We start from the raw sequence: 19,724 nt of genomic DNA on the forward strand, positions 1-19,724 counted from the left end.
TTTGTCCCATTTGCCCCTAACAGGCTGTTTTCTAGCAAATTCAATTTTAAGGAGCAAATGCGGCATATTAGTGCCCCTCTGTGGTTGATATAATTATTACACCCATGCACTCTGCCTGCCTGCTAAAATAACAATCTGGGTTCAATATCAATTGATATAAATCCTGAAGTTGCACTTTTGGAAGACGCGTTTTAATATGATTAATTATTTTTTCCAAAGACTAACACAAATTGACGTTTAGTTCTATTTAACCTGACATATTCCTCAAATAAAATGTGATAAAGGAAGGCTGTTAACTTCAAAGTGAGGCAGCCTAAATCACTTTATTGTATGAGGTAAATTTACACTGCTTTCCAACACAGTGCTTTTCCCACAGTACTGGATAAATTATGGTAAAAAGATGAGTTTTGAGAGTTAAAAGAAAATCATTTATGATTTGTTCTATCCTTCCAAAAATGTGAGCACAAAAATATACATTGTACTTATATAAATAAATATATCACAAAGATAGGTTACATTAATTATGTAATTCCTTACAGTTAATTGGCTGGGTTAAGATATGTAATAAATTACACTGTGGACAAGGCTGTGGGATGCAAACTGATAAAAATCTTTAAAAAATAATTTATACAAAAATAATTTGAGGAAAAGCAACTTTAGAGGCTAAAGAAACTAAAGAAAAACATCAGTTTACTACACTGTGTCATAACTGCCTAAAAGCAGAAAGAGTGATTTATGTAACAGAGTGGAACCATGATGGCTGAGATAGAATTAGAAATTAGTAAAAATGTATAATTCTTCAGTTTAATTTAATGCATCCTAGCTGAATAAAAGTATTAATTTCTTTCAAAAGCAAAAAATATCACACTCAGGGTAGTGACTGTATTGTGTGCATGTTATTCCCAATGTGTCCATTAGTGGGAGTTATGGCACTATAATGAGACACACAGAAAATACTGTCCATTGAACAGCTTTACTGAGATTTATTAGTAATGTCCAAAATAATCAAGCTCCAACAACATAAGGAAAGTGAAGCAACATTACGCTGCCTTGAAAGGTTTGATTAGGATATTCCATTTGACATATACATCTTACTTTGATCCGTCCTCACATCTCAATCTCACATCCTTTCCTCGTGTCTTAAAAGGAAAGATCTAAGACGCAAGGAAATGAAACAAGGATGCACAATCAAAGAAAAGAGAAGGACCCTGACCATTAAATCTTATCTTCATCACACCTAAAAGTTTCCTCATCTTCGCCAGACAGAGGGAACATACGCCTCTTCCATGGTGTCAATGGCTACATAAGAGGGGAAAAAATTAATACAAGTTTGATAGACAGGCAGATTAAATTAAATAAAAAAAAATGTACCTCTCTGTCCTCCACACTGGCTTCTGATGGAGCTTCAGGAGGAGTGAAGGTCCAGGTAGAGGGGACAGGAGAATATACAGATGGGTGACAGTGAGCAAGGTGGTCTCTCACAGGTACAGAAGAACAGCTTCTCCTGGATGACCCGTAGAGGGAAAGAAAAGGAAAGACACAACAAAGAAAAGTTCAATCATCAGCAGCAAAAATGTACTGGAGAATATATGTGCAATAAGTGCACATCTACAATAGCCATTATACACACAGACCTGATCTTGTTTCTTCCGTCCTGATCCCAGTAAGACCAGCGGAGTTTCTCTCTACGCTCATAACTCTGGTGTCTCTGAATGAAATCTTCATCTTCTATTTCTTCTAACTGAGAGAGATAAAGCCCATCACTCCACAACAAACTGCCTCTGATGACATTCAACATTTTAATGACCTACAGTAAGTTAATAACTATAAAACTTACCCCTTCCTCCTGATCATCCTCCTCTCTTTTCAGTAAAGGAGAAATATCTACCTTTCGCCAACTGCAGTGAGTAAAGAGAACAATTATTCATCCACATCTTTATGCATCAGCACAGTTAATGAAAGTGAAGCCTACATCACACAATTGGTACATTTCATTATATAGTTATTTTTTTCTGGAAATTCAAAGAAAAATAATTTGATTAAATTACCGCTAAGTAATGCAAAAAAATAAGCATGCAAAAATGGCTAAAATAACCAAAAGCTTATTAGTCATAACAAATTTATGAAGAATCTTAAAACACTTAAACAGTAAAACTAACATCACCTTCATTCAAATACACTATCGTTCCAAAGTTTGGGGTCAGTACAGTTTTCTGTTTTGAGAAATTAATACTTATTAATACTTATATATTCAGCAAAGATTAATTAAATGGATCAATGGTGATTTTAAAGAGATTTTTAATATTACAAAATATTTGTTTCAAATAAATGCTGTTTTTTTTTTACCTGTTTATTTATCAAATAATCCTGAAAAAATGTATCCAAGTTTCCACTGTTTTCAACATTGATAATAAATGTTTCTTGAGAAGCAAATCAGCATATTAGAATGATTTCTGAAGGATTATGTGACTGAGTTCAGCTTTGCAATCACAGGAATAAATTATATTTTAAAATATATGAAAATACAGCATTTTTGATCCAATAAATGTAGCCTTGGTGACCATTTGAAAGAGACTTCTTACAAAAACATTTTTTTTTTTTATCTTTCTGACCGCAAACTTTTGAATGGAAGTGTATTTCAACTGCAGTAATGTCCTAATGTCTCTCTGGTGTCATTGTTGTCATGTGAAAACAATCAATACCTGGGTGTTAAAATGTTCTTATACTGAAGACTTTCCACTTTCACTGAGTTGAACAGAGACATGGGAATATCAATGTCATCAATGCTGAAAACACTCTCACATTTCCTTCTGCGCAATGGGAACTAAAACAAAACAGGACAGTATATGATTATTTTCCTCAGACTAACTAGATTAGAATTCCCCTCAAGGTAAGAAACACTGATCTTTGTTTGGATTAGAGCAAACTGAGATTCACAGTATTTATCATGGTTTGGTCAAAGAGCAGACCTGTGAGTTTCTCTGTTGTTTGGGTGTACAGTAAGAGACGGGAACATCCTCGAAAGATTCGTCCACATGACTGTCATCGCTCTGGGAGACCAGATCAGATTTGGGGCTAATACTGGAGATCTGCAAGTCTAGAACAAAGCAGTATTACTACCTTAAACATCTCAGAGTCTTTGTTGTATTTGAGTGAAATGAAACACATGTACCCATTGGCCTGTCAGAGCAGTGCCTCCTCCTCTTGCCCTCCCTGTAAGCTCGACTGCGGTGCTCTTGGGCACATGCCCGTCGTATAGGAGTGCTCTGCCTTCTGGGCCTCTTCAAATGCCTTGCATTTTTTGGTCGGTGACTGCAATCTATAATCATTAATTATAGAACACAAAGACATTATCAGAACATGCGTATTTATAAGAAAACAAAGAATATTCATAGCATAAATGGGTGAGCTTCACAAAACGTCAAGATCACATCCAGGTCATATTTCTCCCAAAAAATCAAAATAAGGGATTTTGCATAAAGTAAATAAAGCCTATTTTTGGGCCATAAATATTTTTTACATTGTGACTAAATTTCCATTACAATGAATCACATTTACACCCCATATTCTCTTTATTTTAATGTAATGCAAAATAATGTAAGATATATTATTTAAATTGTCAAAGCAGTATTTGTTATACTGGCTTTAGTACTTTTAATACTCTAATTAGAAGTATTTATTATAAATAACAATCTAATTAGATTCACCTCCATCTGTCTGACAAACAGACAGATAGATGCAAATAATCTTTATGGTTCTCATCTTTTTGGCTTTATATAATGCAAAATATAGTTTCTGAATGTTTATTTTAGGGGGTTTGTTGTGCATGGACTAACCAACACGCATCTGTTAAACAGTATAGGGTTGTTTGAGATTGTATTATTTACAATAAAAATAAAATAAAAGAATATCAAGGAGATCATGGGAATACTAATTAAATATATTTTGGCTATAAATAATTTGACCCTGATGAAATATCACGCGCGTGTGTGTGTGTGTGTGTGTGTGTGTGTGTGTGTGTGTGTGTGTGTGTGTGTGTGTGTGTGTACTGTCCACAGTGCCTTGTGAGTTACTGTGATTTGTGAGTCTGTGTAAATCTCCACTCATGTTCTGGAAGCTACAGGATTGCAGATAGACCGCCTGAGCCACAGAGATAAACATAGACAATACACCACAACATTATGACTAAACCCACCACGCAGCCTACACACACTTTACATCATCCCACACACCGGACTTCAGAACTCAGAAGAACTGACATTAAATGATCATACGCATCCAGGTCATGTGATGAAAAGAGCAATGGAGGGACCATGAGATGACTGTTAAGGAAATATTCCAAGCTTTTGTAGTTATTTTTTTTTGTAGTTTGTTCACTGACTACAGGGGTGCTGTAAAGCACTGACAGAAAATCAACTAAACAGCATGAGGTGTGTTTTTATTTTAGAAACCCGTACCATACGTCCATTCCAGTGCAATCACTCACTAACTGACAATATCTCTCCGTTAAGAATAGCATTGCTGTTTCAGGATCATTAGGCCCCCTAGTAAGACAATAACCAGCAGAGCAGAGAAGAGTGGCAGAGCATTAATGATTAGAGAGTGTGAGTCAGAGTCCAGTGCCAGGTCGGCTCACTTCAACTCCAGCACTGCATTAAGACTGTGGAGCAGATATCGACTTCAGAATGACCTCCAGATCTGCACTGAGAATGGGCGTCACTGTGTATTAAAAAGTATTGAGGACAGAGGTGCCAGAACATATTTAGGCAAACATGCAGATTGTGATGTCAAAACATGGAAATCAATTAGGTTAGGTTTAATATTGTATTTTATGTTTTAATAAATAAATGGTACATAAAAATGTAAAAAATAGTTCTAAAGTTCGAGGTTGGTAAGATTTTTTTTTTTTGAAAGGATGCATTTATTTGATCAAAAATACAGTTAAACATGTAATATTATGAAATATTATTACAGTTTAAATGAACCATTTTCTATTGAATATATTTTAAAATATAATTTATTCCTTTAATGGCAAAACTGAATTTTCAGAAGCCATTACTTCAGTCTTCACTCTTCAGTGTCACATGATCCTTCAAAAATCATTCTAATATGCTGATTTAATATGCTCAACTAATAACAATCTTATTATGGCTGCTGAAAACAGTTGTGCTGCTTAATATTTTTTGGAAACCGTGAAACAACGTAAAAACAATGTTTAAGTGTTTACTTTCTTTAGTTTTTAAAAATTTCTTTAAAAAAAAATTTTACTCCAAACTTTCAAACGGTAGTGTATAAAAATATAAATTATGATTAAATTACTCTTTAAATGATAAGGAAATAGGTCATGAATAAAAACTTAAATCTAATACATGTATCAAGGGTTGTTTCAGATTGTTTTGATAATGTAAATAAGAAAAGAATATCAAGGAGATCATGGAAATACTAAGCGGGCTACAAGACTACAATATATTTCGGCTATAATTTATTTGACCACAATGAAAGATAATTGGTGTGTGTGCTTAAGTGTGTGTAGGTGTGTACAGTGCATCAAGTTGAATTTTCAGCAGCCATTACTCCAGTCTTTTGTGTCACATGATCCTTTCATTATTCTGCCTAATAATTACGTGTGCTGTGTATTTATATTAAAGTGTCTCTTTTTTAGCTTATCAAATTGCTAATGGCCAACTACTGAACTTAATTTCAGTCTCTTTGTTTGACACATGGTGTTGCTGTTAAAGTAGACAAAAAAGAAACATAGGGAAAAGCAAACACATTTTTAAACACGTGTACTTAAATGCATCCACACACAAATGCCATGAGATGATTCTTACGGAATAACGATCGGGAGACTCTGCCTCTGGAGCCGAGACAGTGATGGGGACTGGAGCGCTCAGTATTCAGGAGGAGAGATCGCTCAAGCACATTTTCTTCAAACAGAGCATTTTGCAAATGGAAGGCTGCTGGAGTTTCTGACGGATAGAGCAGACAGGACACAGTTAAACCTCATTTATATAACACACACAACAGGAAAACGTAATAGCTGCACTGCACTTAAATATAGTGGTGATACAGTAGACATGAGGCTGTGGTTAGTTAGTATGGAAACAGCTGTACATAAAGAAAACATTAAAACATCTTGTCAAAACATTGTCAAATGTGAAAAATGTCGGACTTGACTGGATGTTGCATTTGAGCCATATTACAGTATGAGCTGAATGCAGAGGTTTTATTCTCATGACAACCAAGGCTAATTTGATCTACCTACTCCACATTCCTGCTGCTACACGCAATCAGCAAAACAGCAGGAACGGCACAATTTTGACTTGCTGATGGATCAACAGTCTGATATGAGACAATTTATTCTGAGAGAATTGAAGTGACAGCCTAATGCTTTGAGATGGAGGAGTGACTAATGGATTGCTGTAGTATTAACCTTTAACCTTAACGAAACCATTAATGTCATAACATCCAATTACAACAGCAAAAATGTGAACAGCATTTTAAGGCATCTAAAACAGCATCACATGTATCAATTGTGGAGAAGACAGTTTACAATTGCATTGCGACAGGCTCCATGGAAAAAAAATCCTTGCAAGATGGTGGATGGAGTAGGAAAAATGTCAGTTTTAACCATTCATCTCTCTACCTGAGGACACTGATAGAACACGATGCACTTTGCCGCCTGTTCTCTCTTTTCTGCATGCAGGGTTTGCGCACACAGAGGCAGGATCACAGGAGGCGCAATTGGGAAAAAGAGAAGGGGAAGACTGCAGGACCTGTGAAGAGAGAGACAGAAAGCAGATGTAACCAAAACAGGGAGGTTATGAGAAGTTATGGGCAGATGGGAGAATACAAATTACTAATTAAATGTCTCATCGTGATGCTGAAGGCTTAATTTGCAGCTAAACGATCCAGTCCTGATTTGTCCTACTGAGCATTAAAACAAATAAAAATTGTTGGAAGTACACAGCTAAGTTAACAGGGCCAAATCCATGACACACATTGCTCTGGGGAACCAATTATGACATAAGCAATGCATGAAAAGGAAAATCATTGCAGCCAAAATCAGACGGCTATAAAATGAGAATCATAAACAAGGTTAAAGGAAGTGCACCAGGCCAGCTGGAAAATAGACTCAAAACATGGTGTGAGTCATGGAGCAATGTGAAGAGGGCTCGCATGCCTTCGTCATTTTTGAAGCTTAATAAAAGTCCCATAATCACAATATGCTTTTATTGATTTCCTTATTTTGTGTTCCACAAAATAAAGTCATACAAAATTGGAATAAAGTGGATTTTCATTTTTGGCTGAACTATTCATATAAAATATTTAATGTTGTTTCTCTATTTCTTTTTATTACATTTCATTTTGGTAAATACATCATCATCCTGCTGCTTCCAGGTTCTGGCCTTAAAATGAAGTATGTCTGGTTTACAGTTCCGGCTGCTCATAGAGGACACTGAAGGACAGCAGGGTAGACCTCAAATCAGCCAGCAGTAATTACAAGATTATCATCATTTATGAAAGTGCAGCTGGCCTGAGCACAGCGTGTTAGCAGTTTTCAAGAGAAAGGATAGAAAAAAGCTAGGCTATTCTTTCTGAGCTCCCCTGGGGGCTGTTGGGAAAACACACATACACATAGACACACACACGCATACCTTGGGTTTTCATGTTTCATTCCATAGACACAATGATTTTGATTTTTATACTGTACAAACTGTATCAACGCTGAACTTAAACTGGACTATTACTTTCTTATAGATTTGCTGTACAGCCAAAACAATCTTTGTTGCATTAATTTCCTGTTATCACTGTAAATCTGCTTTGAAACAATCTGTATGCGCTATATAAATGAAAGTGGCTTGACTTAAATGGATCAAAAGTCACAGTAAAGACATGTATAAAACTATAAAAGGTTTCTATTTCAAATAAATGCTGTTCTTTTGAATTTTCAATTCATAAAAGAATCCTAAAAGAAATATTATGGTTTCCACAAAAATATTAAGCAACACAACTGTTAAGCAACACAACTGTTAAGCAACACAACTGTCATGCTGTTTAACTATGATAATAATAAGAAATGTTTCTTGAGCATCAAATCAGTATTTGTGACCCTGGGCCACAAAACCAGTCATATGGGTAAAACTTTTTAAATTGAGATTTATACACCATCTGAAAGCTGAATAAACAAGCTTTCCATTTATGTATGTTTGTTAGAATACGACAATATTTGGCCGACATACAACTATTTGAAAATCTGGAATCTGAGGGTGCAAAAAAATCTTAACACTGAGAAAATCGCCTTTAAAGTTGTCCATTCATGTTCGCAATTGCTGCATTCACTCACAAAAATACGCGACTCATTATTCGATTAGACTCCCAAAAGTTCAGATAGTTTTACATAAATTTTGCTTAAAAATGCCAACCTGTTCTCTGTGAGACAACGGGTCCATGACGAAAAGCCTAGGCTTGTGGTAGGTCAGAAGGGGTCGAGTCCGAGCTGACATACAGGTGACATCCACCTGAGGGAGATACTGTCGTCTGTGACATGTTCGCTTCCTCTTCTGCTTGACTTTGTGTAAACACTGTGGCCCGCTGGGAACAAAGGCACCCGTGTGTGTCACTCGGCTAAATAAATACAAAAGGAGGGATAAAATGTTCAGAAATTTGATCATACAATAAATAAAGAGGGAGAGATTCATTGATTCTCTTCTCCACTCATATTCTCTCATCCTTTCCCTCATCCTTTCTAATTCTTCTCAATGTCTTTTTCGCTTATTCAGTTTTCCACTGGGCCAAATGATTCATCCTGACATTCACCTGAGATACATAAATGTATACATAAATATCAGAATGAGGGAGCTTCTACAGTGCTGCAATAAATACAAAATTCATGAATGAAATCAAGACAAACAGCTTTCCTACAGGTGGTTCTGGAGCTGATGTATGACTAAATAAAATTATCTGTACTGTGTCAACAATGACAGAAAACTCTGTTTTTCTCAGGTGTGAATATTCTTATATCAGTCTAGTTTCTTGAACAATAAACATCTACCAACCAATGCTTCAATTACATTTAGGACAATTAATCACAATTCCATTTTTGATTTTAAAGTTTCTTTATTTCCACATAATACACATTGCAGCATCATTTCTCGCAGTGTCTGAAACGGTTCGATAAAGGATTCAGTCTCTCTAAACCCCTTCTTTTCGAGAGCCTACTCTGCTCTGATTGGTCAGATGGCCTAGTCTATTTTGATTGGTTTGCCGCTTACAGTGCGTGTCAGAAACTAAAAGGTCAATACCATATCTGAATTTCAGCTCTGGAAGCTTCCTTGGCACTTGTATACACATTGAAATGAACAGTAACAACGGCGTTGGTTTTACCCTGTCAATTCGAGCCCGAGTCCTCATCCTTTTGAAATGCATGCAAAGTGGATTTGCTTTCGCAGCACAGAAAACAGCGTCTTCTCGATAAGTCGACAACACTAAACAAACTCTTCCAGGCCTCAGCTACAACTACAGTGTTTGAGGGTGGGTCAAAGTAGACGTTGTTCGCAGAAAGCCAATAACGACCAAAGACTGGCATTATGCAAATTTGTTACGAAGCTTCATACATGAAGACTGGAATTTTCTAAGCTTTGCAGACCATTTACATTCAAACAGCTATATGACACACTACATGAAAGGTAAGATCCAAGCAAGCAAAATAGGGGCACTTGAAATAAATGACCCTGTGACATCTGAGGTTAATTTTAGCCTGTTGATGAGCTTGTAGGTGCAGGTTAGCTCCTCACCTGCTGTAAGTTGTTTTCGGTTGGCCTCTCCAGCGATTGCAGGGTCCTTTAGACGTAGGTGATGAAGAAGGTGAAGCACACAAAGATGGCATTAGGCTGTTCACAATCTGAGTCAGCTGCGCACTCTGAACACACAGACACAGCCATGAATTTTGTGAGTTTGATTTAATCAGTGTTTACGTTCTTGTCTAAATGCCTGTGCTTTTCTTAAAAGAGTAGTTCACTTTAAAATGAAAATTACCCCATGATTTACTCACCCTCAAGCCATTCTAGGTGTATATGACTTTCTTCTTTCAGACGAATACAATCGGAGTTATATTAATAAACACCCTGACGCTTCCGAGCTTTATAATGGCAGTGAAGTCCAACCATCAGTTTGAAGCTCAAAAAAGTGCATCCATTCATCCATCACAAAAGTGCTCCACACTGCTCCGAGGGGTTAATAAGTGAAGTTCACAATGTAATTTCGGGAGGAGTGAACCCATCTAATCTTTCAATTAACTGCCGTAGGATATAAGCAGCCGCTCACCTTGCTCTGGCATCAGCTGTTTTGGCATCCCACCACCTCCCCAACTCCACCAACGTAATTTAGGCATCTTGCTACCATACTCATCATCCAAGCATTAGTAGTCCCACTGGGGAGTATATCTAAGCTCGACTTGAAGCTGCTTCCTTGAGCCCCTCCATTGCGGACAGCAAGCCAAATACTCTTAACCTTATTAGCTTAAAGATTATATGGGCAAAGGAACTTTGGAAAGCGATGAGTTAACCCACCAGAGCAGTGTGGAGCACTTTTGTGATGGATGAATGGATGCACTTTTATGAGCTTCAAACTGCGTTAGGGTGTTTATAAATATAACTCTGATTGCATTCGTCTGAAAGAAGAAAGTCATATACACCTAGGATGGCTTGAGGGTGAGTAAATCATGGGGTAATTTTCATTTTAAAGTGAACAACTCCTTTAAGCACCTGTCTCTCAATGTTCCTCAGAAGGCGTGTGGGGCTGCTGGGTTCCATCTCTGGATCAGAGTGCAAATCTTGCATGTTCCCAGCTGTGAACGATAGATCCATAGTCTCTGTCCACAAGGTGTGTTGGATCTGCCTGTCCGTCAGGGGCTGAGACTCTGCTAAAACCACATGACCCTGGAAGACATATTAAAGAAACATGCATCAGAAATACTAAAACTGTGAATTATTTAATTTTTTTTGTTCAATTTAACTATTTGAAATTAATTTGTATTGAAGTATTAAATAACAGTAGTCTTGCCATTCAAACTTGAATTTAAAGAAGTAGAATTAAAATGTAATGAAATTAAAAGAAATTCTATAACTGGTGTGAATGTATTTTATCCAAATGCATGTTTTTATTATTAATAATAATAAAAATAAAATTATGAATTACACTTCAAAATGTTTAATAATCAATGTTTAATTAGTAAATTCAAGCATTCTGGAAAATTAGGTGTGCTATATTTTATAATGTGCGTTATATTTAATAAATTCATTTTCATTTTAAAAACTGTGGTGGAAGTGCACTTCACTTTCCCAGAATTCTCTAATTTACTCAGTATATTTTATAATCAATAGATTAAAATGACAATATGTATTTTTTGTAAAACTATCTAAAAAATGTAATGTGTTGAAGGCAAAAATTTAAATATCGATGTCTGTGTTTTGACTATTTAACTTTTTTCAAAGTCATCCACATATTATGGAAGAATTTACATAGTAAGTCAAAATTAATGATGTCATTGTTACAGCATTATATTTTGACTGTTTGGACTAATTCATCTGTTATAAGACTATTGAATATCTACTGACTAAATTCTTTTTTAGTCATTCCAATTCACTATCCTGCTAGACATGGCCATTTCAAATCAAATTCACAGGGAGAGCATTCTTAATTTTTTTAATTCTAACTGCACAGCCCATTTCCTTCCTGATCTAGCAGATGCTGTGTTAGTTCTTCACCTTATTAGAGAGGATCTGCTGCTGGAGTTTTCCAAGCCACTGAATTTGAGAGTCCAGCTCAGACAGCCTCATCTGAAGCCACGTCCAGCGACTGCAGAGTTCAGCTCTGTCCTTCAGCCATCTCCACTCACAGACACGACAACTGCCCCCCACAAAGACAGAAAAGGTCATTTAGAGCTGAGATTTTATCCAAAGTGACTTCACACAAAGACAGTCCTCCAGGAGCAACCTTGGCAGAGTGTTTAGGAAACGTGTTCATGGAACTGACCCAAAACTTAACAATCACAGAGGCAACAGGAGAGGATCTGAATGATAGGCCTATCTGTCTGTCTGTCTTCCTCTCTGCAGATACATACATTAGCGCAGACTCTCACCCCAAATTGGCAAATTCCAGGAATATCTACAACGCAGTGGAGCAGCAGTGAACTCAAACAAATACATTGGGAAGAATGAGATCTCCTGCTGGGTCAACAGTCTTCCTGCTCACTGTATAAACAAACTCTTCACCTCTCTAACCAGCCTACTTTCTCTCTCAGAGTCGACACACATTTACAGGGCACATCCCTGCTTCAACAAAACAAATGGCAGTCATAGAACAAGTGAGCAACCAAATCTAGCATTCCAGAATTGAAAATATGAGACCAAAGATGGCTTTGTTGCTTCCTTTGTTCCTCAAGGGAGTTCAAACCAAATAATATCACTATACACTCTTTATTGCACTGCATATACTCCAAAGCCAACTAAGCAGACACTGAAGCTCCAGTAAAACTTTGGGTCCTTTGATTTTTTTTTCAGAATTAAGTAACCACAACTTAACCACTTTAAAATGTGAACATCTGTGAAAGGAAAGAGAGTACTGACGTCAAAGGTGTGCATTCCACTGGCTGAGAGCCGGATCTCAATCCACAAAAAGTGCCCTTAAGCAATTCTGTTACTAAAGCCAGATTACTCATTTAAAACCTTATAGCAGTGTTCTCATATCCAGCTTCTTCAGAAAATCATAGACTGTATGATGGTAGACGGTAATTGAGATTGCCGGGACATATGGAAAAGTCACTCAAACTATTTTGTCATGGTCTGAGGGGAAGCAGACCCAACAACCACAGACAGCTGCTAGCAAGACTAAGGGGTGTTCACTCTTACAGCAAGTTCTAGCAAAAAAGCAATCAGAACTGCAACATGAGTGCAATGGGACAAAGTTGACAAATTTGTGCAAATCAGGGATATTATAGTTAACTAAAATTAAAACCATAAAAAGACTTTTTGTTTCTTGAAATAAAATAAACCTATATTTATATTATAAATATATGCATATGTATTTATTTATTTATTATATAAAATATATGTAACATATATACACACATATATATTTTTTATTTCAGCTTGCCAATGAAACATTAAACTTGATGTACTAAATGTACTAATAAAAATGAATAAAAACTATGTAGACATATTTAAAAAGAATAATAAAAATTAAAAACACACACAACTAAAAAAAAAAAATGGAAAATGGAAAAATCAATGATACTGATAATGAGTTGGTATTCACCACATTACATTGCTCCTGTGCAAGTTGAGCTCACCTTAACTTTGTCGCATTACTGCTCATGTTTCCAGAATTTCCAAGTACTCAAGTCATTGTATGTGTGGCATTTTTAACGTATTCTGAATAGTTTTGATAGATAGGACAAAAAAAATGTGCATGTGCAATGGGCAAAATAAACCAATACAACCCTAAAGTTGCTCCTCGTGCCCAATAAAGCCATTGTAGCTCTTAGCTTTATGCACAATTTTACAGACCTCCAAGCTAATTCTGGCTCCTTGTCCCGTCCTGCTTGATAAGTCTCTAATACTGATACTGAATGAGGGATTAGAAGTGATGCAACTAGAAAAATGTACTCCAATAAATCATTCCCATTTTCTAGGAGTTTCCAGAAAGATACATTCTCTTCAAAGATGATGTTCTCCCATCCAAGCTTATGCTGGGAGGGACCTTACAGTGTAAGTGCAGAGTGGGCGAGCAAATAACAAAGAGGGACATGAAAGCTCTGATGTACAGGCTGGCGAAGGGCAGCCTGATTTCTATTTATTTACTCATCCCGGGGAAAGGAGAGAGCAGCTGTCTGTTTCACTGAGGCTGTACAGAAACAGGATCAGAGGAAGAGCCAGCTGCACATGAACACACTAGATAAAAATCTTTACCATGAGGGAGAAATATGGTGACAATTTCTCAACAGCTGTGTACAGAACAGAGTTCTTCTGTGTCTGTGAGCAAAGCTGCTAACGAAACATATAGCACTGCCAGAGCCAAATGCTTCCTCTTTCAAACTTCTATGGTGCTGCTTGTTTTCCCAAACCTGTCGTTACGCTCCCTCGCTGCTTGCCAAAGAGTCACGCCTGGCCTGTCATTAAAAGTTCTCTTTTACTGCCTGGCAACTACAACGTAGAGATTAATTCTACCCTTCAATTCACCTACTGCAAGATCTCACCCAAGGTTATTTTTTGTTATTTTTAAGCTAGAAACTGATTCTTATATTTTTGGTTTATTAAGCTTTTTGACTTACATAGTAATAGTGTCAATTCAATTCTAAGGTTTTGCTATATGTGTTCAAAAGTAAGTTTTTTTTTTTTTTACTTCTATTCAGCAAGGATGCATTAAATTGACAAATCAAAAGTGACAGTAAAGACATTTATGTTACGAAGATTTCTTTTTCAAATAAATGCTGCTCTTTTGAACTTTCTATTTATCAAAGACTCCTGAAAAAATGTATCAGTGTTTCCACAAAAATAACGACTTTATTCAATTGTTCATTTTCTTCTGTGTGGGTCTGAGTGAATTCACGTAGTTTAACAGCGCAGCGCTTTGGGTTGTACGTCAGAACGCAAGAAAATGAATAGCTGAATAAAGTCGTTATTTTTGTTTGTTTTCGCGCACAAAAAGTATTCTCGTCACTTGATAAACTTATGGTTGAGTTTTTAACGATGTCTTTACTAACTTTTCTGGGCCGGCAAGTTTCGATCCCATAGAAGCCTATGGAGGAGTGGGCCAGCTCTCAGATTTCATCAAAAATATCTTAATTTTTGTTCCGAAGATGAACGAAACGGGGTTGGAACAACATGAGGGTAAGTAATTACTGACAGAATTTTCATTTTTGGGTGAACTAACCCTTTAATGTATTCCAATTAAGACCATGTCTTTCCATGAGTCAGAACTCAACTTGATTTCAAGGTCAACCTGCATTAAGAAGACCATTCAACATCACATCATACTCACTGTGGATCCACTGAGGTAGCTCTGGTGTCTTCATGTTCCCACTCTTCATCTGAGCTGCTCACTGTGGCATCTGAGTCAAGAGACTCCATCACCCTGTGCAGAACAGCATGGCCACTGTGTACTAAATTCTGCACATCTCTGGATTTCAGAGGTTGCCTGTGTGCTTGAGGGTACTGAAGGTTTCTTCCAAGAGCGTGATATTCCTCCTGCATCTCTACAGCATTAAAAGTCTCAAAAAGATGCTCTGATGTCATGGGGGACTTCGGGGAACATTGTGTTTCAAGAAGTTTGCTCTTCAAACCCTCCAGTTGGTGGCTATAGTGTCTAGAGGCATGTTCGCCAAGCATCGCCAACACCCTCTGTTGTAAACGTCCAGCTCGATTCGCCAATGAAACATGCTGGGAAAGATGCCACAATGACTGAATCATCAATCCTTCCTCCATTTCCTCCACACTGTCAACCCATGTCTGATTTGAAGCATTGAAGCAATGGGGTACTTGCTCTGAGGAAAGTGATTTGGTGTCCACTTGACAGTCTCTTGTAGAACAACCATGTCGCAGAGGGCTGGGGTTGTGACTGGGCTCTACCACGTCTTGTCCATTGTCTTCAAGAACGGGCATGAAACACAATTGTGGAGCACCTGCTGTAGAACCCGGCGAGTTTCTGTTCAAAGAGAGGAGGGTGAATAGTGGTTCTGGGCTTGACAGCAGAAAGGCTTTGGGATGTGAATCCTGAAACATAGGCGACAGGAGCATCTGCGGGAGCTGAGGAGAACCTTTAGAGGACAGGAGGTCCAGATGGACCATTGAAGGGAGGTTCTGCCAAATCTTCTGTCCAAAACTATTCTCCACATCCACACCAAGTGCAACACCGCTGTAGTCCATTTTTTCCACTCAAAGAAGAAGATTAAATGGATTTAATAGATTTTGATCTGATGTTTGGATGAGTCATTCCATAATCCCAGTCCTGATGGATATCCTCAAATTCAGGTCTTATAACATCATCTGAAACTGATCGTACAGATCTGCCAAAAGAGACACAGATTATTTTAACAGATAAAGTTACTGTACAAGCGATATGACTGTGTGAAAGTGAATGTTTGTGATGTCCTTTAACTTTATCAACAACCATCGTAATTTAAAATGATCTCTCTAACTATAGCAGAAAAACAAGCGAAACGGATAGATTACAACTATTTTTCCGCTCACGCGATAAGCGTAATATTATGAAAATAACGGCAAGATGGAAAAATAACGTCATCTCACCTTTAACAGCTTCTCATTTCAAAGACAAAACTCGAAAAGACCAGAAATATGTTATCATCCATGAATGAATCATAAATACAGTCCAGCAAGTGATATAAAATACTGATTTGTCAGTTTTATTAGCAGAAATCGACCGATCCGTCCGATGTTCCTTCACACACCGCTGAACAGCCGCCACCGGAGGAGAGAGAGAGAGAGAGAGAGAGAGCGTTTATTTATGTACAGTGTTGTACTACTTTTATTGGAAGCAAATTATGTATGTCATCTTTAGTTTTCTTTTAATCTAATTAAACTAAATTTCGCAATGAGCGTTATCGTCGTTTGTTTTTGATTAACTTACTATAATCCTTTTGTGACTACAGTCAATGAAAACATCAAGCAGACCAAACATGCCATGAGATATTTGGCATATTTGTGGTAAAGTTTTGAACTGTCGGGTTAGAAAATATCCATACATATTACGTGACATATTCAGATGATTCCTCTTCCTGTGATTTCTGAAGAAAACAGATCCCAAAAACGGATCCCAAACATTTTCTCTTTCAGGTTGAATAAGGAAGGAGGGTTTTCCTGAGAGCTGCTCTCAAGGTTTGTTTTGCTTACTTCTCCCTAAGTGCGTGTATAGGCTTGAAACACAGTGAAACACTACTCTGAACATAATTTGGTTGTAATGTGCATTCAGTCCACCAGGTGGGAGTACTATACTATTTGGATTTTGAGTTGAAACAAAAAGTGCACATCAACAATAATACCTAATCTTTGTGTAGAATAATATTATCATGTATATATGGCGTGCCACCGTCACATAACACCTGGAACATTAACTTAAGATTAGGAAAAAAAAAAAAAAAAAAATTCTCTCATAATTACATTTAGGCCTACTCAGGCAATCAAAATAAAAAGACAAAATATGTTTATTTATGGATCTTTTTTACTCTTGTCTAGTTTCCATATAATTGCACTTCTCAGTATAAAAGCCCTTTGCATATTTTTTTATATAATGTAAAATGTTAGAAAGACAACATTAGGCTAAAGAAAAACTGAGAGTATGCAAATATCTGATGAAGTATTAAGCAAACAAAGCCTAAATAGCCTATATGTATCCCTGAATACAACATACCATCAAGCAATTTCTGAATTTCTACTGTACATTTGCACTATGTAGAGTCTGTATAGTATATTTCTGAATAATCAGAAAGAAAGGAAACATGATGCACTCTTGCAACACGTCAAAGGGGAGAAACTGGTGTTATAAGATTTGCAAAAACCACTGAACCCCTTTGAAATACAGGGAAAGTGAGAGGGAGGGAAAAGGAGGGAAATGTGAGTTTGAGGTTTACAAATGTCAACATAATTTCATTTCAAGGTAAAATGATCCATTCAACCATTCTGCAAAATATATTCATATATTTGGATTTGGAGTTGAAACAAAAAGTGCACGTCAACAATAATACCTAATCTTTGTGTAGAATAATATTATCATGTATATTTATATGGCGTGCCACCGTCACATAACACCTGGAACATTAACTTAAGATTAGAAAAAAAAAAAATTCTCTCATAATAACATTTAGGCCTACTCAGGCAATCAAAATAAAAAGACAAAATGTGTTTATTTATGGATCTTTTTTACTCTAGTCTAGTTTCCATATAATTGCACTTCTCAGTATAAAAGCCCTTTGCATTTTTTTTATATAATGTAAAATGTTAGAAAGACAACATTAGGCTAAAGAAAAACTGAGAGTATGCAAATATCTGATGAAGTATTAAGCAAACAAAGCCTAAATAGCCTATATGTATCCCTGAATACAACATACCATCAAGCAATTTCTGAATTTCTACTGTACATTTGCACTATGTAGAGTCTGTATAGTATATTTCTGAATAATCAGAAAGAAAGGAAACATGATGCACTCTTGCAACACGTCAAAGGGGAGAAACTGGTGTTATAAGATTTGCAAAAACCACTGAACCCCTTTGAAATACAGGGAAAGTGAGAGGGAGGGAAAAGGAGGGAAATGTGAGTTTGAGGTTTACAAATGTCAACATAATTTCATTTCAAGGTAAAATGATCCATTCAACCATTCTGCAAAATATATTCATATATTTGGATTTGGAGTTGAAACAAAAAGTGCACGTCAACAATAATACCTAATCTTTGTGTAGAATAATATTATCATGTATATTTATATGGCGTGCCACCGTCACATAACACCTGGAACATTAACTTAAGATTAGAAAAAAAAAAAATTCTCTCATAATAACATTTAGGCCTACTCAGGCAATCAAAATAAAAAGACAAAATGTGTTTATTTATGGATCTTTTTTACTCTAGTCTAGTTTCCATATAATTGCACTTCTCAGTATAAAAGCCCTTTGCATTTTTTTTATATAATGTAAAATGTTAGAAAGACAACATTAGGCTAAAGAAAAACTGAGAGTATGCAAATATCTGATGAAGTATTAAGCAAACAAAGCCTAAATAGCCTATATGTATCCCTGAATACAACATACCATCAAGCAATTTCTGAATTTCTACTGTACATTTGCACTATGTAGAGTCTGTATAGTATATTTCTGAATAATCAGAAAGAAAGGAAACATGATGCACTCTTGCAACACGTCAAAGGGGAGAAACTGGTGTTATAAGATTTGCAAAAACCACTGAACCCCTTTGAAATACAGGGAAAGTGAGAGGGAGGGAAAAGGAGGGAAATGTGAGTTTGAGGTTTACAAATGTCAACATAATTTCATTTCAAGGTAAAAAGATCCATTCAACCATTCTGCAAAATATATTCATATATTTGGATTTGGAGTTGAAACAAAAAGTGCACGTCAACAATAATACCTAATCTTTGTGTAGAATAATATTATCATGTATACTTATATGGCGTGCCACCGTCACATAACACCTGGAACATTAACTTAAGATTAGAAAAAAAAAAAATATCTCTCATAATAACATTTAGGCCTACTCAGGCAATCAAAATAAAAAGACAAAATGTGTTTATTTATGGATCTTTTTTACTAGTCTAGTTTCCATATAATTGCACTTCTCAGTATAAAAGCCCTTTGCATTTTTTTTTTTTTATGTAAAATGTTAGAAAGACTAAATTAGGCTAAAGAAAAACTGAGAGTATGCAAATATCTGATGAAGTATTAAGCAAACAAAGCCTAAATAGCCTATATGTATCCCTGAATACAACATACCATCAAGCAATTTCTGAATTTCTACTGTACATTTGCACTATGTAGAGTCTGTATAGTATATTTCTGAATAATCAGAAAGAAAGGAAACCTGATGCACTCTTGCAACACGTCAAAGGGGAGAAACTGGTGTTATAAGATTTGCAAAAACCACTGAACCCCTTTGAAATACAGGGAAAGTGAGAGGGAGGGAAAAGGAGGGAAATGTGA

At 36.4% G+C, this 19,724-nt stretch overlaps 1 protein-coding gene across 2 annotated transcripts; it reads right to left on the reverse strand.

Annotated features, from left to right (window-relative positions):
- Positions 1-304: 304 nt before the first annotated feature.
- kansl1l (KAT8 regulatory NSL complex subunit 1-like) lies at positions 305-16,959 on the reverse strand. 2 transcript variants are annotated; one of them, XM_081369663.1, is made up of 16 exons: positions 16,308-16,480; positions 15,043-16,066; positions 11,769-11,910; positions 10,767-10,940; positions 9,798-9,922; positions 8,427-8,628; positions 6,647-6,776; positions 5,832-5,969; positions 3,173-3,319; positions 2,970-3,097; positions 2,703-2,824; positions 1,838-1,898; positions 1,635-1,741; positions 1,372-1,504; positions 1,214-1,299; positions 305-823 (listed from the first exon to the last, which is right to left on the reverse strand). In XM_081369663.1, the coding sequence occupies exons 2-15, from the start codon at positions 15,924-15,926 to the stop codon at positions 1,216-1,218; spliced, it is 2,577 nt and encodes an 858-aa protein (XP_081225789.1). In that variant the 5' UTR covers positions 15,927-16,066; positions 16,308-16,480; the 3' UTR covers positions 305-823; positions 1,214-1,215. The 2 variants fall into 2 exon arrangements, with proteins under 2 accessions (XP_081225789.1, XP_081225788.1); XM_081369662.1 differs by lacking the exon at positions 305-823 and adding an exon at positions 16,763-16,959 and having other exon boundaries at positions 957-1,299; positions 16,308-16,470.
- Between the last annotated feature and the right edge of the window lie 2,765 nt (positions 16,960-19,724).

This window comes from Scardinius erythrophthalmus (assembly GCF_964197995.2).
Source record: "Scardinius erythrophthalmus genome assembly, chromosome: 6".
Classification (NCBI taxonomy): domain Eukaryota; kingdom Metazoa; phylum Chordata; class Actinopteri; order Cypriniformes; family Leuciscidae; genus Scardinius; species Scardinius erythrophthalmus.